Raw genomic sequence first — 23,238 nt, forward strand, 5'->3', positions numbered from 1 at the left:
TTAACTTCCTTTCATTTATATATATTGTAAAAAACTTATTTCTTATTACAACAAAAAATTATAAAATTTGTATATCTAGTGTTTTAATTTATATTCTCTTAAATAAATTTCAAAATCTTAATATCCAGTTCAATTTTTAAAACATTTTTCTATATGAAAAATATAAATTTTCAAAATTTCATAAGTTGTAATTTTTAAAATTTTAATTTTTTTTTTTGGGAAAAAAAATCTTTTCAATTTTTCAATTATTTTTATCCATTATAATTTCATAAATACAATTTCTTGTATTTTTAAATAATTATTAACTTAAAAAAAATTATACTAAAAGTAATATTTTTGCATGTGAAGTCCCATAATAAAGTCAAATTTGCGTTTTGATACTTACTATTTAGCGAATGGAAAAAGAGTAAAAGATTCTTGCCAAAAAAATTAAAAATAAGTACTAAAGGGTACAAAAGAGAGCGAACTTACAGTACAAAAAATGCCCAAAAAACAAATCAACGTTAAATGTACAAAACACGGTAAAGATAAGAAACCATTAGAGAAAAGAGCCTTTATAATTTTAATACTCAAATAGTATTAAACATGAACTATAGGAAAATGAAATTAACTAAAATTAAGGTTTATGAAATGAAGAAAAAATTATTGAGAACAAAAATGTTCCTTTAATTTCTTCATGCATTAATTAATATATTTCACACGCTTATAAAAAAAAAAAATTTTATTTTCTTTTATAAGTAAATAGGAATAATATATAAGATTTTATATCTAACGAAAATATTTTGGGACAAAGTCTGATAGCATGAAGGTTAAATTAGTTTCATGTTGGTCAAAATTCACAATGCCTTAGTTATGAAAATCAATTTCAATTTTAATACTTGTTAACAATAGATGAATATTATAATATCTTTATATATATATATATATATGGGGTATACCAGCCTCTTCCCTTTACGAGTTCAATTAGATTAAATTTTCGTTTTTAAGTTTTTAAAAGAATCTTAAATTTTCATTTTTCTCTTTCAAACCACAATTTAATCATATTATAGAAGGCTAAAATTATGAAAGCAAATACATGTAGTTATGCTAATAATTAAGGTATGAGTCACAAATTATAAGTAAACATAAAAGTGCTGGAGCAAATTATACATATATAGGAACATATATACGGGTATGTATAAGGCTTAAATGAAGCATTCTCCCTCCTGGAAACTCTCTATCAAATTATATGTTATATGAAATAGTAAAATTACAGGATACAATTTGCATGCTTGTGTACAGCTTCTAAATCGCATGCATTATTATCCTCTTAATTAATTAAATTATCAATGCAACTTAATTTATTCAACTAGTTAATTGACTCTAACACATTCCGATACCATTCACCGATGGAATGGCATCCTGGACATGATCATATGCTAGATCAGATCTGGGCCATAGAAGTAGCTAGATCAGATCAGCATGCTATCAAGCATGCAAATTGATCGTATGCTAGCTAGCTCATGATCATCACTATCCTACATATGATCATGTGAATGAAGCTGAAATTGCTTTTGCGCAACCTTTTTTGTTGATTTTTTGCACTTAATTTCTCTCACCTATCATCCTTATAAACTCTCTCTGACCTGGTCACCTAGCTCCAGCTGAAGCCATTCAAGTCGAACTGTTTGCAACTTGAAGAAGAATCATTCTCATGATCATGAGCATTCAGATCTAGTTTTGCTGCTGCTGCTGCTGCAAAGTAATTAGGCAGTGATGATCTATATCCTTGATGATGAGAAACCCCTTGCTCGTGGTGGTGATCTTTAATCTGCTGCTGATGATGATTATTATGATGATGATGATGAAGAAGTTGATCAACTGCTACTCTACCACTACTGCTGCTGCTGCTAATTCTCTCAAGAAAGTTGTCATCTTCTGTTGTGTCTCTTCCCTTCATTCTTCCAATGTCGCAATACCCGTTATTGCTACCTCCACTCCCTGCAGCTTTTTCTCCTCCATGAATGCTGATGGATAATCCAGTTGCTGTAGTACTGGAGCTTCTTTCTACAGGGAACAACGTTCTCGATCTTCTTTGATCTGCAATTATATCCTTGCCAATTAACATGTTGGTCTCTTTGGGGTCTTCGTGATCATGGCACCATTTGGGCAGCTGATCATGAGTGCCACTCTTCTGCAGCATGAGATGATGATCTTCTGCATTGATATGATTGATCTGGTCGTTATTACTGGGTCTCAGCTGCGGTACCATCCCACTAGTAGTGTTGTGAAATTCTTGGTCCTTTTGAGTGGATCCATCACAGGTCAAGCAGCTATCCATGGAGCAATCTGGGGGTTGGGTTGTTTGGAGGAGTGTTTGTTGCTGAGGGCATACTCCTTGCAGTTCTTTCAGCTCTGCAAATGCAGAATTCAGGCATTGAGTAGACACTTTAGAGACCAGTTCAGAGAGTTGAACTTTGGCAGCTTCAAGACCCACTGTACCTAAGTTTTGTCTTCCTAGTGTCTCCTGGGCTTTTTCCAGCACTGATTGCAGGTATTTTCCTTGAGCTTCTATTCGAAGCTGTAAGTGGCGCTGAACCTGCAGGTTTTGTAGAGAAAAATATATAACAAAGTTTCAACACCATTGAAATTGTGTTATATGTAAGCAAAGTTAAATTGAAGACGAATATTAATGAGAGAGAGATGGAAATTGATAGACCCTTTACCTCAAGCTGCTCATGAAGCCTTCTTTGAACTTCAATTTGCATTTGTAGTGCTTCGCTTAAATGTAAGCCTCTGGAATTTGGAATATTTCTCATTGTAAGACATACAATTTCGAGAAAACTAACTGAAAAAATAAAATTAAATGAAGAAGAATATATGAAAAGTCATCTGGGTGGTTTTAATTTCTTACTTATTTGATTGGGGTCCAATGCTTAAGTTGTTCAAATGGGGACCAGTTGCTTCAGATATTCTATCTGCAGCCACTGCAACAGTACCTATAACAAAGAATTCCATCACACACTAATTGGTTGCTGCAATTTTATTATTTATGTGTACATAAATTAATAAAAATGATTCAAAAGTATGTACTCTTACATACCAATTTTCCCAGCTGCGCCAATATTGGCTTGTCCATGCAGACTCTTACTCAGCCTGTACTTCTGCTAGCCAAAAATGGGAGTCAATAAACAATATAACAAATTTATGTATAGGTTATGAGGCCCTTAAATCCTTAAATCCTAAAAAAGGAAACTGAAATTCATAATATAAGTTGTATAAGTAATTAAACTCGTACTATAAAGGAAAGAGGAAATGAAGTAATTAAATATCAATGAATGACCTGTAGATGACTCTTGAGGTGGTATAATGTGAGTCCTGGAATCCCCATGAGTTTCATGACTGTCTTAGGAGTAGCCTCTGAATCAATTGAAAAGAAGAATGCTAAATAATCATATCAATACGCAATTATCTTTGCATATATATATATATATATATATATATATATATGTATATATATATTTATACTCAAACTGTTGACAATATATGTATCATGTATGATAGAAAAAACTTACTGTCTGCTCCTCCTAGCTGATTGACTGCTTCTATAAAACGCTCGTGGAGATCCGGAGTCCACTTGAGTCTAGGCTTAGCATCAGTTGAGAGGACAAGTCCTGAATCTCCAGGGCCATTACCACCTTGCAGAAACAAATGCCTCTCAGGAGGCATACCCATTCTTGAAGAACCTTGTATGTTCTTCACTTGATGTTGCTGGTGATGGTACATATCTTTATCTTTTTTTTTTTTTTTTTGCCTGTTGATCCAATCAGGCTGCTGCTTTGCTTCACAACTGGTAAACTGGTAGAGCTTAGCTTAGCTTAGCTTAGCTTTGCTTGTAACTGGGGATATTACTATTGGTTATTAATAATATATGTTGGTTTTCTTATTCTGGGAAATCTCTCACAAGCCAAACAAGTGTGGCTGGAATGGCTTTATAAGCAAAACTGGGGTGTGGTGGGGGCAGGGTTGGAGAAGCATATAGAATCTTGGACACAGCCCCAATCCCAATATTCACAGCGACTTGAAAAGAGATATTGTCCTTCCTACTTTGCCAACTGTGGGGGCCTCTATGTATTTTCTCCACTTTCCATTCTCTATTTTTGATTTCATAGTCTGTTTTTCTGATACAAAAACAGCTAGCTCATGCCTTGCATTAGGTACCCCGGAATTGATCCACCAGAGATTTTTATTTGTTTTTCTTCTTGAGCATTCGTATTCGTTGTCCTAAGCTAGGAATCTTATTCCCAGAGTCTTAAGAGAGAGGGGGGGAGAGAGAGAGAGAGAATTTTCTGACTTGTACTGCAGGGGGAATCCACTATGCCTCTTTGTCTTGGAAACCTTGAAAAGCCAACCCTTCATCCCCAAGTCCTCCATGGAAGATTCTTGGAATTTCTATATATCAGCTAAGCTAGCTAGCTTTTTTCCTTTCAGCTTGGTCTTGGAGTCGTTTTTTCAGTTGGCAATGCAAAATATATTGGAGGAATATTAAAAATTATTATTAATATAGCAATGGAGATGGGGCTTAATTAGGTGAAGAATGTAGAAGAAGATTCTGTTGACTAGGGCACCTACAAAACTTCGGAATTAGATACAAATAATTAAAGAAAATGAAGGGGGGGAAATGGTGGAAAGAGAAGATGCTCTTCTTGGAGATTATTTGGAGGAAAGGAATGGAATATGGAACACATTCTGTTTTGTCTCCTTCAGTAAGTTTGGTACTTATTCAGTATACACAGTATAAATTATAATATAGAGAAGAAGAAAAAGAAGAAGAAGAAGAAGATCAAGAAGGCCTAGCTTGTGGGTCCAAAATTTTTTTCATTCTTCAATTGGCACAAGACAGTCGGCCTCTGTCCCCTAAGCAGCTGCTGGGACCCCATTGCAAAGGGGACAAAAATAATAATAATAAATAAGAAGGAGAAGAAGAAGAAGAAGAAGAAAGATTGTACTTGCTTCAAACTTGCATTTCATGACAAAGTGGTGGCCTAGAGAGGGCCACTTGCCTTGCCCTTGACTCGTGCCTTCTTTGGCTTTATAGATTCTCTGTACTGTTTGGAATCTGCATGCATAATTTTTTTCATTTTTTTGATTACCATGTGCTAGTTCTGGTACTACAATACTTATGTTTTGTAAAAAAGATTGCATGAACGAGCTTGTTGAACGCTATAACTCACTGAAACGAGAAGCTTAATATAACACTAATTTTATATTGATTCTAATATATATATATATATATATACTTCTTTTTTGCCTTGCTTGTAATACCATCATGGAAAATAACAAGTTTTGTTCATAAATAACAACTCTACTGATAGAGATCGTTAGTAAGTAGGAATAAATGCAGAATATATAATGATGTGATTTTTTTTATTCAAGTTTGACATTTGACACAATATATATATATATATATATATATATATATTTATATATGCATGTGTCAAGTGCATGTGGCTTATTCTTATGTTGTTCTAAATTCAATTGCACTGAGGAAACTGGTGTATGGAGAAGTGGTAGTAATCAGAAGTTATAATCTACCTAGCTCTTTAGATATGTTTATAAATAACAATATAGAGAATATTGGGAATATGATTAACAGCTAGCTACATATAATGTAGAATAAATTCATAGATAAGTAGTGCAGACCAAATCTCTGCCAAGTCGCATTAAACCTAGCTACAGGGTAGACCCATTTATATATAAATATAATTATTATATATCTTGTGGAGAATAAGGACATACATACGCATTAGGAGATACCCATTTTTCAGGTCGGCGCTCATTAAGTGATGCCTAATTAAAACCATACTTTTTTCTTGTTATTTTAAATTTTTTTTTTTTTAAAACCACATTGCATATAATATTGCTGCGGTGTTAGTTTACTCAGTAAATGAAAAAATGAATACATTATTTTCCTTCTTGCTTGCAAGCTCTCCTTGAACATAATTTTTCTCTCATCTAAGATATTTCACCTAAAATTTATTTAAAACAATGCATATTTTTAAAAGGATAGGCATATAAAAAAATTTATAAATCCGGATTTACTTTTTCCGATAAATTTTTTTATATATATATATATAGATATATGAAATTCTATGATGCAATGTCCGTATTTTTTTTATTGTGTGATGTTTTTAAAATACAACAGTTTTTAAAAAAATTATTTTTTTAAAAATCTAAATAATAAAAAAATACAGATATCCGTCCATAGAACAGTGTGTATATATATATATATATATATATGACCTTGTTCATGTCTTGACATAGATAGTTTGGGTTAGCCTTTTGCAGTAAAATGGACTGATTCTGATATGTAGGAATATTATATGCAGTTTGGGAGAATCCATATTGAAGACTTTAGGTAAAGTGCTAAAGCAGAATTCCAAAATGGTACTCGCTGGCATGTGGAGTTAGAATCAGTTGCACAGGAGGCCTAAATTCGCTACCTGCGTCTCCACTATTACAACTTCGTATTTTTCAATTTAATTAATATGCCTCACTACCACTGCCACTGGCACTGGGGAATTAATTGTTCTTGATTTTGATCACATTTGTCTTTCACAATTTGTGATTCATTACTACTACCATATATATATATATATACATGTAGATTACTCATGTTTTAACTACTTCATCTGTGTCGATTTTCTAATCACCCAAGATATTTGGAAATGTTAGACAGAAAGGACATCGAAATATGCTGGATCTGTTGATCTTTAGAAAGTAATAAAACCACGATTAATTATGGAAACATCTGTACAGTTCCCTGAATATATGCAATGCATTTTCTTGGGTTTAGAGAGTCCGCTATATAAAGTGATCATTGGGTGAATGTTTTAATAAAAAGTGATTAAGACCCAGATACCATCAAAGGAATAAACATGGTTTTACTGCTTTCATTCCATGTTTGTTGTCAAGGCCAAGTGATCTTTCCATTGATGGTACACTAAAAGTACTTATAACATTTTCCCTGATATTGCCAAATTACATCCTCATCTCAGGTTATATATCTCACAAATATATAAAATATAGAGCTTTGATTTGTTGGGAACATATAACAAATGTTAAAATTGCTATTTATTCAACTAGGATTTTAAACGGTAACTTTAACATTTAACATTTCATGTCTATTATATGTTCGATTATATTTTTAACAAAACAATTATTTATAAATATATATATATATATATAAAAGAAAATTTTCTTATCCAAAATATTTTGTCCCGGATTTATTTGGGAAAACACATGTTTACATGTGAATAGATATGTTAAAAATTTTTGTACACCTATCCACACGTGGATGGGCATTGTTCCAAACAGTACTCCACATAAAAATTCTGAATAATAGAATTTTCATTTTTATATATGTATATGCCCATGTTTGTGTTTGTACTGTACAAGGGAATACTTTGCTTTTTCTACCAATTCATATATTTATATATAAATATATAGATTTTTAATATCTAAGTTGCTCTACATATCTATCAATGAATGTTATTCCTTGCTTTATTTAGGACAAAGCATATAGTATAGAAGGATAGATACAATATTGTTCTTCATTGTACTTGCATTTCCTTTTTCATGCATTTCTTCTAAGAATAATATATATATATATATATATATATTTTACTCTGGAGAAGAGAAGGGAAGCTCCAAAAGGTGGAACATCATCATATGCAAAGAATCATATGCAGATGATGATGGACTAGTCAATCATAAGCTATAAAACGCAGCCCAAAGGTGGTGATTTGTTGACCACAGAAGATGGCATTGGTTGAAATACAAAGTGAGAAATGACCACGGAATGCTATTCCCTCGAGAGAGAGAGAGAGAGAGAGAGAGAGAGAGATTTTGAAAAAAATAAAATTAAAAAAAAAAAAGTTGTGTGGAGAAGGGGAAAAAAAAAAAATGGTTTTTAAAGATTCTATTGGAATAAGAATTTGAGAATCTTAACTCAAACTAAAGCCAATAGGTCATATTCTCAAGTCAAGAATTTTGGTTTTCAATATATTCCTCTCTTCCCAAGGCCACAAAAAATGGGTTCCTAGTTCCCACCCAGCATTCTCCTCTTTGTTAATTTAGTTAGATGCTCTTCAACAATTTTTTGGTTAATAGATGCTCTTCAACATTGATAATGACTTTTATGTCCTCAAAGTAGTCAGAATATTGCCATCTTTAGAGATGTTTAGGTTCTATGAGATATTGTTTCACTACTGTTTCTATATATTATATATATTATTCTTCCCATTAACCCTTGTTTGGTTTATATTTACCATTGTAGTTTCTGGCAAATTTTCTGTGTCTAGTTGTCTCCCCTGTTTACAGAAAATTAAAGGACTTGGTTATTGGATCTAATCATTGGTTCTTATTCTATATTCAATTTTTGTGTTTTCAAGGGTTGCTTTGCTTTCTTGAATTGTACATTTTGGACAACATCTATTCTCAAATTTGTTGAGATACATGTATCTTTTAGAGTGGGTTCCAATTTTTTTTTTTTTTTCCCAGTTTTAAAGAATATGATTCTACCTCAAATGGAATTTCTTAATTTAATGGTTAGTAAGAATTCTTACTCTTCCTTGTTAATCACTGTAATGATGATACAATAACAACAGTAACAGCATAAGAATTGAAAATAATAAATAATTGAAATTATTTGATTGACCCATAAGGATCAGAGATAACTTTTATAAAGGTTAAAGAAAAAATAAATAAATTGTAGGCTGCAGATAGATGAAGAATTTTTTAAAAACGAATTTGGATAAGAAATAAATGCTTAATTAGAAAAAGACTCTTCGTATCAAAAGCGAGGTAAAAGAGAACAAATATTAATCGAAAAGGAAAGCAACTCTCTTAATTGTAAGTGGGCGTGAAGATGACTAGTTACACATATACACTGTGTTACAATGCTGTTTTGATTGGATTTGGATATAAAAAGGTCAATGAAGAATATGGGAAGATAAAAATAAAAAAAAATAAAAAAAAATGAATAGGAGGTGCAATCAACATGCTTTTAACATGCTTCATGTGTAAATTAAATTTGAGTTTGGTACCTAGGATCATAGTGGGAGTCAAGCTTGAACATAAAGTCATTTTATTTTTATTTTTGTTGGTTTTTTCCAATCTCCAAAACTCCATGATGTTGAAATTGATATATAGTGGATTGGTTTTCCATTCCTAAAATGGTTCCCCTCTTGACAATAAGAAGAGATAATGCAACTTTAGTTGGCACATTCTCTCTTCGTACTCTCTTTTTTTTATTTTTATTTTTATTTTTAAATTATGAATATTTCTGAGTCAAGGTATGTCTATTTCCTGCATATATTCTCCCAGATCACTTTCACTTGGTTGCCAATGCCAAGTTGTATTAGCAGGTCCAGAGTACTTGGTTTTCTGGTCCAAAAAGATTTGTACTCAAAAAGTTCTTTTTTCCAGTTTCAAAGAATTTCTTAAAGGATTTGCTGCTTCTTATCTGTTTATATGCGTAGTGTGCCCCTCGTTCCTCTTCATTTGATACTTGACAGGTAAATGGAAAAGGGCACTTGCCCAATTTTTCCTTTTACTTTATGTCGTCTTCCTCCATAAAGAAGACCCTTTTTTTTTTTTTTTTTTTTGGTTATATATATAAAATAAAATTTGTTTTATCATACTATGAATATCAGATGATATGGTCGAACACTAATTGTTAAAATGGTGAAATCCAACACTTTTTTTTTTTTTTTTGGGGTAATAAAAATAGTGAAATATATATGAGTTCGTTTGTTTATATGTGTGTGTGTGTGTGTGTGTTCCTCCTTTTTTGGTAACATAGACATTAGTTCCTCGGAAACTAACAGAACAACCATGTTCCATTTTATATATAAATTTTGATAAGCCATTTTAGTGTCGGTGGTGTTAAAAGAATAAATAATTTATTTAATGTTCTTAGTTTACACCACGAGGGAAAAATAAACCGAAAAATAATATGTTGATTTTTCAATGGCATTGTATTTCGCCAATTTGGCATAAGGTGTAATTTTTTAGCTTGCCAATAACATTGTAAAATTTGACAATTGTATTTTTAGTGTTAAATTTGACAAAAAGAAAATGCAATTGCTTAATTTTGGTAATAGCACAACCATTTAATTCTTTTTTTTTTTTTATATGATTCGAATTCTTGGTGGTCTTTTGGTTATAAATTTGAAAAGTTTATCAATTAAACCATTATTATTCGATAAGAATTTAATATTTTTTTTATTTAATTTAATACTTAAATATATAATTTTGTTTTTTTGTCAACATAAATGAGTTTTATTATTGTTTATTAATATTTATAATATGACAATATTATTTTTAATATATTATTCAAATTTCATATTATTTATCAATAAAAAATTTATACAAATTCTAAATTTTAGAAATGTTAACAGCAAATGGCTTTGCCATTGAAAATGACTATTTTGTGTTTTCATGGTAAGACAGCTGCTCGTATGGTCAAGTAATGTGCCTTTGGGCTTTGGAAATGGAACAAAAAGAGCAGCAGCAGCAGCACGGTGTTTCAAATTTGGTCCAATCTTAACTCATATCTTTAAAGAAAATTTTATTACTGACTTTTTTCAATTATATTTAAATTTTATGATTTTGAAAAATTAATGAAAAATTATTATTTATTTTTTAATTTTTTATATCTATTTAAATAGATCGGTTTATTAATTTTATGAGTTAATTTTAAAAATTAATCACAAAATTTATATTTTTACTATATTATTTAAAATTTATATTTTTATTATATTATTTAATTATAAAATATTAATTTTTAATCTTCATTTGGCATTTAACTGTTAAAATTAATATATAAAAAGAGACTAAAATAGACTAACCAATCTATTTTGATAAATATTAAAAAACTAAAGGTATGTTCCTTATAATAATTTTTTAAAAATATAGAATTTAGATGCATAAAAACTAATGTACATTTTAAAATATTTATTTGTTACTTCTAGTATTATTTCTTCCAACAGTCTAATTGATTTTAATCAAGTATAGCATATATATATATATTTATTTTTATTTTTACATATGTTAAATCGGATAGGGAGATTGTTAGTTCCAAACCTTAACGAATCTAGATATTCTCTGTGGGGTTTAAATAAAATTTGCCTCACCTTTAAAACTTTTTATTTAAAAACTTCTATAATATAATCCTAAGATATTTTCTGTGGGGTTTAAATAAAATTTGCCTGACCTTTAAAACTTTTTAAAAACTTCTATAATATAATCCTAACACCTTTTATTATTTTTATTTTTTATTTTTTTTAGGAAAATGTTTGTTTGTTTTTGCAAAATGTTGAAGATATTTTTGATGTTGCTCTTAATTTCCTCTTTTTATAGTAAAGTGGGAGTTAGTGTTTGCAAATGAGTAGTTTATTAAAAATGAGCACATATCCAATTTACATGCTTTACAACTTCCACTAAAATCAACAGACTGGCAATCTAAACTATCTTTATTTTATTCATTCTATTAGTAAACTGAAAAAAATAATTTCAATCTTCAATCTCCAATAAAAAAAAAAAAAAGAAAAGAAAAGAAAATAATAGAAAGACGACTGAAAAAATATAATAATCATAATAATAAAATTAAATTAACAAAGACCATTTTTTTAATGCATACTTAGTATATTCTTTGATTTTTTTTTTTTTTTAATTGAACGATGAAAATAGAAAAGGCAGAAACACTGCCAATTAGGGTTGCTGACGTAAGAAAGAGAGAATTGGTAGGAAAAGGCTTTTTTTTTTTTTTTTGGGGGAAAATCCTGAGAGCAGTCGAGCCCTAAAAACACACACACTTTTTCACACAGGGACTGTATCGCATACTTGTTTGCTGTATTGTCCGCAATAAATTTAAAATCCAAAATCTTTTAATTAATTCGTAAAACCCTTATAGATTTAAGGGGTTTGGTAATTGGATGAGCAATCTCTGCACAAAAATTCGTGATTTAATTCTGTGCTGCGTGGTTGAATAATGGGGGCGAGTCGGAAGCTTCAAGGTGAAATCGACCGCGTTCTCAAGAAGGTCCAGGAAGGCGTTGACGTCTTCGATAGTATATGGAACAAGGTTTTCCTTTTTTTTCATTTTGTTTTGTTTTGTTTTGTTTTTCTTCTAAATATCAAAATTCGGAACAAGTGATGACTTTGATTGTAAGTTCGGTAGGTTTACGACACCGACAATGCCAATCAGAAGGAGAAGTTTGAAGCCGACTTAAAGAAGGAAATCAAGAAGCTCCAGAGGTATAGGGATCAGATCAAAACTTGGATTCAGTCCAGTGAGATTAAAGATAAGAAGGTGCCTTTCTCTCATTTCTTTGTATTATTTTTTTATTTTATTTTAATTTTTCTTTCAGTTCTTTGTCACTCATTGTCAATTATTGGCTTTTTCCTTTCGGTTCTAGTTTAAAAGTTTGAGGCAGCAGCACCTACATGATGTTACTTCATCTATGTATTTATTTTGAATTGAGGATTTTGGTGCTTGCAAGGAGGAATTGGGCATTCCTCTTTTGTTTGCTTCTATTGATTTTGTTATAACTTATAAATGATGGTTTTATACACCATAATGTTTTTGTGGGATGATAATGCTTTCACTGAAAATGGATGAGAGACATATCATTGCTTTGGGGTTATAAGCGCTGTCCTTGGTTGCTGGTTTGGAGACTCGCTTACAGTTTGAATAAAGGTGTATTTAAAACACAAATTGGGAAATGCGTTTGCAACTATTTATCAGCCTGATATGTTCTTTTGGCTTCAATTTAGATTGTAGGATAGGTTCCTTTACGTACTTTGTTCAATGCCAACAGTCTATTGCAATTTGGGACTGAACAAGAGAGGTCGAGAAGCAGATTTGGCTGAAGTACTGGTCCTCCTTTTATTACCCAGAGACTTTCCTCTATTTTCGAGAAATTCTTGTCTCTGATGAGATTGACTTACTGGATTGAATACATTTAATACTTATAAAGAGCTCAAAGCATATATGGAGTATGTGCACAATGTATCTCTTTTGGATTAATGTTTTTTATTTTTTTATTTTCTTTTGTGTTTTGGTAACTTTGAGCATCTGATCTATGTGGATGTGTCTTTTATATTCTTATGTTGTTACTATTTTCCCTTTTATTGTAGTAAGTGTTTCTGCTTTTTTGGGGGGTGGGGTTGGAGTACGATTTAGGTCATATTGTGATATTGTGAACATGCAAGCCACTACAAATTGTAATGTGTAGAATAATTTAGTTACCATTGAGTTTATTCTCCTTTCTTTACTGACTTTTAAGATGCCCTTTTATAACAACCCATATCATGTTTCTATTCCAAGTTCCAACTTAGAATTATTGCAATGAATTGTTTTATTATTTTTCTGTTGGATTGTACTCATTTGATCCTTAATTGTGTTGTTATTTGGGTTATTATTTAGATTTCAACTCTCACTAATTGATTTTGAAGATGACAATTAATTTGTTTCTTTTGATACATGTTGACATAGGTTAGTGCCTCTTATGAGCAGGCTCTGGTGGATGCTCGCAAGCAGATTGAGCGTGAGATGGAAAGATTTAAAATTTGTGAAAAAGAGACTAAAACAAAAGCCTTTTCCAAAGAAGGGTTGGGCCAACAGCCTAAAACGGTAAGCACTAGTTCTATGCACTAACATTCTTTATTCCTAATATTGAATCCAAGTGATAGAGATGTATTAGTGAGCTTTTGGATTTAGCTTGTATCAGTCAAATGTCAACAACTTTTTGTCAAGCTTAAAAAAATCCTTGCTAAAAGTAGAGAAAGAGAAATCTTAAAAGTAAAGGTTTAGAAATCAGTCAAGAACATAGGGCAAGGAAAAAATGAATTACTGTTTTGATGAGGTTGATGAATAATATACAAATTTATTAATTATTCTCTGCCAATTAAAGAGACACATAATTTAATGGGTAATTGTAGTTATATTTTTAAATAATAAAGGGTAAGCAAAGAATCGTGGAAGAGAGGTAGTAGGATTGTTTGTATATTTATTTCTCATTTTAATGAGTATATTCTTGGTAATTCAACAAGATCAAAAGTGGAAAATGCATATAGTATGGTAGGATGTTACTTGAAATTCATGACATTTTTCCTTCCGTTGACCATCAATTCTTATTTTACTTCTATTACCATGTATCTTTAGATTGAGAGAACAAATTGCCCAGTTTTAGTGGTAAACATGACGGTGATCAGTGGTAGCTTGAAATAACTATAAATGGTCTTGCATGTTTCCTTTTAACCTTTCATATCTAGTGGATCATGCACACCTTTAAATTTTAGGATGAAATTCTCACATTGAAGTTCATTTTTGTTTTAATTCAATTGTTCGTCATGTTAATGTTTTTGTGATAGGATCCAAAAGAGAAGGCCAAATCAGAGACAAGGGATTGGTTGAACAATGTGGTATGAAGTCAATGTTCTTTTTTTAACTTTTATGTTTTCCCAGTTGTGGCTTGCATAGGCTGTTGCTTCTGCAAATATGTTTTATCTTTTCTATCTGTGAACAAGTATCAGTTATTTTAAGCATTAGTTTCATCATCAGCTTGTATCTTTCTGTCACTTGAAAGACTTATTTCATTTTCATTTTTAAGGTGAGTGCATACTACAACTTATATATTTGTCATTTATGTTGTATTCTGTATGTGAACAGGTTGGGGAGTTGGAGTCTCAGATTGACAATTTTGAAGCCGAGCTTGAGGGTCTATCTGTTAAGAAAGGAAAGACGAGGCCTCCTCGACTGGTAAGACAATATAGAAAAAGTTCCCTTTGTATATTATAGATTATTTTTTTATTTTTTATTTTTTTCTGACTGTTGATGTGTCTTCTTTTGCTATTCTGCCAGACACATCTGGAGACATCTATTACTCGGCATAAGGCTCATATTATGAAGTTAGAACTGATCTTGAGGTTATTGGATAATGATGAATTGAGTCCTGAGCACGTGAATGATATCAGAGACTTCTTAGAAGACTATGTGGAACGTAACCAGGTATTTTGATTCTCCATCATCCTTGCTTCAAGTTCAAAATATTGATGCAGATCTTGTGCTCATCTACCTTCCAGTGCCTTTTTTATTTCTGTTCTATTTGCTTCTTTTTTATTTTTTTATTTTCTTTGTCTTAGTACCCTGCAGTTTTCATTTGAGTATTCCATCTGAATTATAATTTGTCTTATTTTTCCAAAACTCCCTTGTAGGAGGATTTTGATGAGTTTAGTGATGTCGATGAGCTGTATAGTTCCTTACCATTGGACAAAGTGGAATCGCTTGAAGATCTTGTTACAATTGGCGCTTCTGGTCTTGTTAAGGTATACTTCTTTTCCTTGTTTGTATCTGGGCTCCAGGTTGGCGTTCTCTAAACTTTTAAAATTTCATTGTTGCTGTCTTCTGTTTAAAATCAACTGGAATATAAACAGAACATATGTATATTGTTGTTTTAAGATCTTGTTACAATTGGCGCTTCTGGTCTTGTTAAGGTATACTTCTTTTCCTTGTTTGTATCTGGGCTCCAGGTTGGCATTCTCTAAACTTGTAAAATTTCATTGTTGCTGTCTTCTGTTTAAAATCAACTGGAATATAAACAGAACATATGTAAATTGTTGTTTTAAAATATTGTATATTCTTAGAGTGAATTTATCAGCGATCGGTAATTTATAATGTTAAAGTGTTGTATACAGGAAATTATCCAAAAGAATATGATGTAAGAAGTGGTTCTTGTAAATTGTTGTTTTAAAATATTGTATATTCTTAGAGTGAATTTATCAGCGATCTGTAATTTATAATGTTTAAGTGTTGTATACAGGAAATTATCCAAAAAAATATGATTTAAGAAGTGGTTCTATCTTTTAAACTTTGGCCTTATTTTTCATTACATGCAGGAAAAGTTGATTCTTTGAAAATTTAAAAGATTATTATTGTAACTTGAGTCATATAAGCAGGAAAGTTGGAAAAGCAGAATTCATTTATGGGTCTTGCATCATTTATGGTTGCTGGAGTTGAATGCTTTATAAATGCCAAGTTAAATAATGCAAAGCTATAACATGTTTGGGTTGTAGGGGGTGGTTTGTGGAAAGTTGATTTAAAAAACTTGTTCTTGAGTCAGTGGGTTGTTATCTACTTTTTGCGAGGCATTCTTTAAATATTTACAAAGCTATAATATGTTTGGCTTGTTGGGGGTGGTTTGTGGAAAGCTGATTGGAAAAACTTTTTCTCAAGTCAGTAGGCTGTTATCTATTGTTAGTGAGGCATTATATTAGCATTTGGAATCGACTCCCTGAGTATCTCATCTGTCTATCATTCTACACTTAGAAGACATGCGGTGATGGATTTGAGTAGCAGCATTTTGAAGACACAGCTTTGAATATAATGTTTTCATGATGAAACATATACATGTCTACATGCACATGCATACATACCTGCGCACATAATGCTGAGATGTAAACTTTTTAGCTGAAGAGCAAATTTGATTTTGTTGCTTTGGCAGGGTACACCAATTATTGGCCTGAAAACTACTTTAGCAGCATCAGCAACTCAAGTTCCTGTATGTTTTTCCTCCATTTATGCGAAGGCGTTGGCAATAAAAATCTCGAGTAAAATATTATATAGTTTTTTCCAATAAGAAATGAAACTTTATCAAAGGACAGATAAGAATTGTAGAATGGAAGACTAGCACTCCAATAAAAATACAAACAAAACATTTTAAAATATAAATAGAAGTCATGGTGATGCTAAAACTAGGGTGGTAGTATATGCATTTAACTCCTACACTTAAAATACCAAACTGATGCTAATTTTATTTTATTATTATTTCTTTTTTATGTTCTAACCACAGAACTTAAAACACTGATAAGATAACATCTATATAATTTTATTGCTTCATCTCTCCCTACCAAAACCCCTGTAATCAAGGAGCTGGTAGAATATTGAGCCATCCAAACCCATCAGAAAGAGAGTATTACTTATTACACAATTTAGACGTCAATTGGCAGTGTAAGAAGAAACAATTTGCACTTTCTTCTACCTCCCTAATATAACAAACCACCATAGAAAATAACAATGCTGTGGTAGTTCTTTGCATTAAATTATTGATACTTAGGCGATTTTCCAAGCAAATAATTGCAGCTTTATAGGTTACTTTGCTTTCCAAGTTATCCTAGATTGAGCAAACATTTAAGAAGGTTCATCAGTCAAAGAATCATGAAATAATTTATTTGAAAAAGCATTTGGCAACAAATAGTTCTGTTCCTATTTTTCTATTGTTTAAGTTGTTTGTGGACATCAGTTTATGTGATGTCAAATTTTCTGATATATAGAATTTTAAATGTCTTTTGTGTTGGTGTGATATGCAGAGTTGAGGTTACTTTCTAGCTATGTAAGCTTTTGAAACAGTGTAACTTAACATGGTTTCAAGAGTCTAATGTCAAACTGGTCTTGTGTTCAAACCCTACTAACCCTCATTTTTGTTAACTGATTGTGCCACATATGTAAGCCCCAATTATGTCCTGTAATTGTATCAGCCAACTCTTTTTTTAGGTTGATCAACTTCCTATTATCTCAAGTTTTGGAACAATGGTGACTTAGGACATTCAATCTACTTGGTTATAACTCATATGTGTGGAAATATTTATGTCAATGCCTTTATTCCATTGTTTTACTTGTTTGAGTGTACTTCTTGTCTTATATGGTTATCGTTTGGACTCTTAGGTTTAGCAAGCGTTGTAAACTAGTAATATGCTCAGTCTTGCTTCACACAGCTATGATGAAATGGTTAATGTCTTTCTGTCAGGCTGCTGTCATTTCTAGTCAACAGAGTACTGTTCAAGAATTGATTGAAGATACAGCATCCCAAGATAGTAATTCTGATACAATTGCCAGAACACCACCTTCCAAAAGCAGTGGTTTGGGCTCTTCTCTTGCAACAACTCCTGCTGGGAATCATTCATCTATGCCTATGAATGTTCCACCTCATAATTTGTCCAGTGTTTCAACCGCTCCAACGATCCTTCCAGGTTCAAGTTCTGCTCGTGTCACAGAGAGCACTGGAGCCACCAATTCTTCGTCTCCTGTAAATCTATCTGTCTCTGTTAAGGAAGAAGAAATCACAAACTTCCCTGGCCGTAGATCATCTCCTTCTCTTTCTGATAGTGGACTTGTAAGGGGCATTGGTCGAGGTGGACTCTCCAGTCAACCACCATCTAGTATGCCCCTTAGTCCTGGCAATATAGTTCCTGGCAGTGGTGCCCTTGGAACAGTTCCTTCTGCGTCTGACATAGCAAAGAGAAACATGTTGGGAGCTGATGAGAGACTTGGAAATAGTAGCATGGTGCAGCCTCTTGTGTCCCCTTTAAGTAACAGGATGATCTTGCCTCAGGCTGCCAAGGCTAGTGATGGAACTGGCTCAGTTGATTCTGGTAATGTTGGTGAGGCTGCTACTATGGCTGGAAGAGTTTTTTCTCCTTCTGTGGTCTCTGGCATGCAATGGAGGCCAGGAAGTTCCTTTCAAAACCAAAATGAAGCGGTAGGTTACTCCATAGTCTGGTTCTTCTAAAAAGTGTTATTATGTACTGTTCCACCTCAATTTTTGAACTCTATTTTATTTACTTTTTTTTTTTTTTTTTTTTGGGGGGGTATCATTTTTGCCCCTGCATTTTTTTGTCCCTTGTCATACTATATTTAACAATTTGAGGATCTCTTTTCTTTATTTTCCTTTTATTTTTTTCTTTTTGTTTGAGGGGAGCGTTGAAACTTCTGAATATGAACTTTCACAAGGTGCTAGAATATTTTTGTTCATTTTGGTTTGTGATTAGTAAATATATATGTATGGGTATAGATATAATAAGATCTTAGATTTTTGCAAGTTTAATATCTAGATTCCGGTAAATGTATACTTATATATTGTGATCAAGAACTATTCATTCACTTGACTGAAGAGTTTTTTTTATTTATTTATTTTTATTTTTTATTTAATAAATGAGATTAGGCCATTGTCATGTTGTTTGGTTGAATTTATTATCTACTTTCATTTTCAGGGCCAGTTTCGTGGAAGAACTGAAATAGCACCTGACCAAAGGGAGAAATTTTTGCAGAAACTCCAACAAGTGCAGCAACAAGGTCATAGTCCCCTTCTTGGCATGCCTCCTCTTGCTGGGGGAAATCATAAGCAGTTTTCTGCACAGCAGCAAAACCCACTGTTGCAACAGGTGAACTTTTCTGCTCTATATTTTCAATTATGGCTCTTCTGTTTTCTTGTAATTCAGTTAACTTCTTTAGGGAAGTTATAATACTGATAAAAGGTCTATAATGTGCAGTTTCATGGCGTAAGGTCAAAGCTATTGTGTATCTGATCAACATATGGTTTTCACAGAAAAATAGGGAATCAAATTAAAAACTATATGTCTATGCAATGTAACTGAGAAAATTACATTTTATATGCCTGTCTGAATTGCCATTTCCTTGAATAAGTGAATGAAAGAATTTCTTTTCAATTTGTAGTCGTGCTTTTATTTTATTTATTGCGGCAGGTATCCTTTTCTTCTTCTTATTTAGGATTGGCGATCCAGTCGATGCAGCATCTTAGATTTGTATACTTCAACAAAATGGAATTTGACCTTCCTTGTGTGACAGATTTCTTGACAATTGATCGTTTCTGCAGTTTAATTCTCAGAGTTCATCTGTCTCTCCTCAAGTGGGATTAGGACTTGGAGTCCAAGCCTCGGGTATTGGAACTGTTACATCCACAACCTTACAGCAGCAGCCAAGTTCCATCCATCAACCTTCTAATCAAATGGCATTGGTCTCAAGTGGGTTGAAAGAAGCTGGTATTCATTTGCCTCATCTTTATTACTTTCAAAAGCAGCTGTTTGATGTAAATGTAGAATGCTTGAATTGTGCAACATCCTTTTTATGAAAACCATTAAAAAGTTTTTTTTTATATTATTTTTTTTTAACCAAAAGGCATCTGTAACATTTTTCTGTTCTCTTTTCTAAGCAGTAATTTGCTTATTGCTTTTGGAGTTTTCGGATTTTTTTTTTTTTTTTTTTTTTTCTTATCTTTCTTTGTGGGTATTATGGTTTATGGTGGGAAGAGCTTTTCATTTATTTTTGTGAATAAGAAAGGGGTTTGTTTGTGATAAGTTTTTACTTTAAATTGAATGGGCCACTGATTTATACATAATGGTCTGAAAGTTAAAATTGATTCCATCTGAAGCAATTAGTTTATTATAGTCCTTTTGCAACTGGCTAGTTTGTTGTTTTGATACATTTTCTATGCTCTGTCATCGGTATTGTTTAGTGATATATTTAACTCATTTAACCTAATGCTCGGTTTTAACTTACAGAATGGCAACTATCCAATGTCAGTATTTAAAGTTCTGTTGTAAAACATACAACATAGGATGAAACCTTTTCTTGTTGTTATTAGTTTGTTAAAGCTGAATGTACGCTTGTTCTTGTATTGCATAGACGTTGGTCACTCAAAAGTTGAAGAGCAGCTGCAACCAAATATTTCTGATGATTCAACTACTGACACTGTTCCTAGTTCTGGGATTGGAAAGAATGTCATGAATGAGGATGACTTGAAAGCTTCATATACGATTGATTCTCCAGTATGTTGGTTATCTTTTATCCTTGTCATAGGTCATAGTTGGTTCGTTAATATTCTTTTAGTACTGATTGCTCTTTGTGTTTTCTGTTTGTCTATGTTGTTATATAAGCATTTTGTTGGGTGAATGTCTATTTATGGTTGTCTGATGCAAATAATTTAGCTTGAATGTGTTAAGAATTGCTAGTTGCCTATTTAAATCACTCAGTAGTAGTACATATGTCAAAACATTGAATGATATTTTAGAGTCTGACATTTATAGTTTTAATTTATTTCTCCTAACATATATCTAAAATTTGTTCGAATAATTGCCTTACTTTTTGATGTATATTATAAACCCATTGGTTGCTATGAATAGAATTGTGGTTTAAGATATGGGATCTCTTTTTTATTTTTCGGTTATCTTTTATTATATATTGTTCAATTGATTATTAAGGTTTTCTGGAACGATCTCTTTCCAGGCTGGTGTTTCTGGCTCTTTAACGGAGCCTGTGCAAGGGCCACGAGATATTGATCTCTCTCCTGGGCAACCTTTGCAGGCCAATCAGTCTTCTGGTAGCCTTGGTGTTATTGGCCGAAGAAGTGTTTCTGACCTTGGTGCCATTGGTGACAACCTCACTGGATCAGCTGCTAATCCTGGGGGAATGCATGACCAGTTATACAACTTGCAGATGCTCGAGGCTGCATATTACAAACTTCCACAACCCAAAGACTCCGAACGTGCAAGGAGTTATACTCCGGTTTGGACGCTAAGTTGTCTTATTAGATTTTTTGGCTGTGACAACCTTTATATATGATTTAAGGCTCATTGTCATCTTTCCTTATACAGCGGCACCCTGCAATAACTCCTCCTAGCTACCCCCAAGTACAGGCACCCATTGTTAACAATCCGGCCTTCTGGGAACGATTGGGTAGTGAAGCTTATGGAACTGATACCCTGTTTTTTGCATTTTATTATCAGCAGGTATTGAGCTTACTATTAGTTCAGCGTAGGCAATTCAATTATGGTGATGCAATTACTATGAATTCTTTTTTTTTTTTCCCCCTCTCTCTCTCTCTCAAGTCCATTATTATTTGCAGAACACTTATCAACAGTATTTGGCTGCCAAAGAGTTAAAGAAGCAATCTTGGAGATATCACAGGAAATATAACACATGGTTTCAGCGACATGAGGAGCCTAAAGTTGCCACTGATGAGTTTGAGCAGGGAACTTACGTCTACTTTGATTTCCATATTGCCAATGATGATCTACAGCATGGATGGTATGCTATGATTATATTCATATTTGTTTGCATATAATGAGCAACTGGATTCATGTGGTGTAGCAAAATGCCTTTTATTATGTAATGCTTTCGAAGTTGATAGGATTTGTGTAAGTTTTCATTTCTTTTTTATTGTTATGGTCATTGGCAATACAGGTGCCAAAGGATCAAGACCGAGTTTACCTTCGAGTATAATTATCTTGAAGATGAACTTATCGTATAGAAGATGTGAAGTGGATGCTACTACAATTCGATTGTCTTGTTGATTTGCTTGTTTGAGTTGTGCAAGCTAAGCTTGATAGTTCTTTTGTAAGTTTATTTTTGGAGAATTGTTTTACTTTATTTTTATTTTATTTTATTTGTTATCTAACACTGTGTACTCACATTCTGGGGGTCAGAATGATTATGAACTCTGGAATGCTTTTTAGTAGCAATTCCCGCCAGCTTTCAACTTCCATCCCTCAGAGTTGTAATCAATAGCTGCTTAATACATGATTAAAAGGATGGTTTTTGTTGGAACAGGTGGGTTCAAGGGTTGAAATTGGGAATTGAATTGAATTATAACAGGCCCTATGTAGTTGTTAATCACTGAAGTTAACTCGGCCGTTGAGAGACGCAAACATTGTGTGTATGAAATTCCCCACGCCCCCAACACCACACCACCCCCCCCCCCCCCCCCCCCCCCCCCCCCCCCCCCCTTCTTCTTTTAAACCTGGGAGGTTTTGTCAAATTATGATCACCAAATCAGTAGACTTGCTAAGTTTCAATTTTGGGAGTTACGTTTTTTACCTGCAATTGGTATTTACAGAATAAAAAATTCAAAATTCTGCATCTGTTAATTGGTTTTACTAAATCTAATAATGAAGGAAAATCAAAGTAGATGGGCAGTTACGTATTCGCGTTAATTAATTAATAATATTTGGAGTTTGAGTGGCCGAAATACAATGCAATGGAACCATACTGTTAGCGTATGTATGATGTTATAAGCTAGAAACAATTATGTTTTCTTAACCCCAGAGAGAGAGAGAGAGAGAGAGAAAGAGAATAGTTTTGCATATTAGATTTTGAACTTTTAAATGGAATATATGCATATTCATTTTTCAGTATAATTAAATGGTTTTTTGTTCATCGGATTTGGTGAGAGATGGTTAGAGATTTCTTAATTTGGATAACAAGTGCCACATCATGTATAGGTGGAAGCGTTGTCTGATTTTTGGGTCGATAATACAGAAATGGTTTCATAGTTGAATATTGTATAACGTAATGTGTGAATGAGGAAGCAGATTTGTTGGTTGATTGAGAATAGACCAAGC

General features: G+C 32.5%; 2 protein-coding genes across 8 annotated transcripts; one reads left to right on the forward strand and one right to left on the reverse strand.

Moving 5' to 3' along the window:
* Positions 1 to 1,101: 1,101 nt before the first annotated feature.
* LOC107435294 (myb-related protein 2) lies at positions 1,102 to 5,023 on the reverse strand. 2 transcript variants are annotated; one of them, XM_048478321.2, is made up of 7 exons: positions 3,555 to 5,023; positions 3,323 to 3,399; positions 3,083 to 3,143; positions 2,894 to 2,978; positions 2,706 to 2,775; positions 2,482 to 2,578; positions 1,102 to 2,394 (listed from the first exon to the last, which is right to left on the reverse strand). In XM_048478321.2, the coding sequence occupies exons 1-7, from the start codon at positions 3,763 to 3,765 to the stop codon at positions 1,634 to 1,636; spliced, it is 1,362 nt and encodes a 453-aa protein (XP_048334278.2). In that variant the 5' UTR covers positions 3,766 to 5,023; the 3' UTR covers positions 1,102 to 1,633. The 2 variants fall into 2 exon arrangements, with proteins under 2 accessions (XP_048334278.2, XP_015902348.2); XM_016046862.4 differs by having other exon boundaries at positions 1,102 to 2,578; positions 3,555 to 4,287.
* Positions 5,024 to 11,802: 6,779 nt separating this feature from the next.
* Positions 11,803 to 22,377, forward strand: LOC107435289 (general negative regulator of transcription subunit 3). 6 transcript variants are annotated; one of them, XM_048477427.2, is made up of 16 exons: positions 11,804 to 12,127; positions 12,224 to 12,355; positions 13,541 to 13,678; positions 14,419 to 14,469; positions 14,717 to 14,806; positions 14,909 to 15,055; positions 15,262 to 15,372; positions 16,548 to 16,604; positions 17,850 to 18,581; positions 19,093 to 19,263; positions 19,716 to 19,881; positions 20,525 to 20,667; positions 21,125 to 21,403; positions 21,493 to 21,627; positions 21,744 to 21,925; positions 22,082 to 22,377. In XM_048477427.2, the coding sequence occupies exons 1-16, from the start codon at positions 12,035 to 12,037 to the stop codon at positions 22,146 to 22,148; spliced, it is 2,694 nt and encodes an 897-aa protein (XP_048333384.2). In that variant the 5' UTR covers positions 11,804 to 12,034; the 3' UTR covers positions 22,149 to 22,377. The 6 variants fall into 6 exon arrangements, with proteins under 6 accessions (XP_048333388.2, XP_048333384.2, XP_048333387.2 ...); XM_048477430.2 differs by having other exon boundaries at positions 21,203 to 21,403; XM_048477428.2 differs by having other exon boundaries at positions 13,562 to 13,678.
* Positions 22,378 to 23,238: the final 861 nt, after the last annotated feature.

The sequence above is a fragment of the Ziziphus jujuba genome, chromosome 3 (genome assembly GCF_031755915.1).
Source record: "Ziziphus jujuba cultivar Dongzao chromosome 3, ASM3175591v1".
In the NCBI taxonomy this organism is placed as follows: domain Eukaryota; kingdom Viridiplantae; phylum Streptophyta; class Magnoliopsida; order Rosales; family Rhamnaceae; genus Ziziphus; species Ziziphus jujuba.

Coding starts and splice junctions, on each gene's coding strand:
- LOC107435294 (XM_016046862.4), bottom strand. CDS start 3,765: ATGTACCATCACCAGCAACATCAAGTGAAGAACATACAAGGTTCTTCA. Junction 2,776..2,893: donor ATTGGACCCCAATCAAATAA/GTAAGAAATTAA, acceptor TCCAAATTCCAG/AGGCTTACATTTAAGCGAAG. Junction 2,579..2,705: donor GGCTTCATGAGCAGCTTGAG/GTAAAGGGTCTA, acceptor CAAAACCTGCAG/GTTCAGCGCCACTTACAGCT.
- LOC107435289 (XM_048477427.2), top strand. CDS start 12,035: ATGGGGGCGAGTCGGAAGCTTCAAGGTGAAATCGACCGCGTTCTCAAG. Junction 19,882..20,524: donor AAGTGGGTTGAAAGAAGCTG/GTATTCATTTGC, acceptor TGTATTGCATAG/ACGTTGGTCACTCAAAAGTT. Junction 21,926..22,081: donor GATGATCTACAGCATGGATG/GTATGCTATGAT, acceptor TTGGCAATACAG/GTGCCAAAGGATCAAGACCG.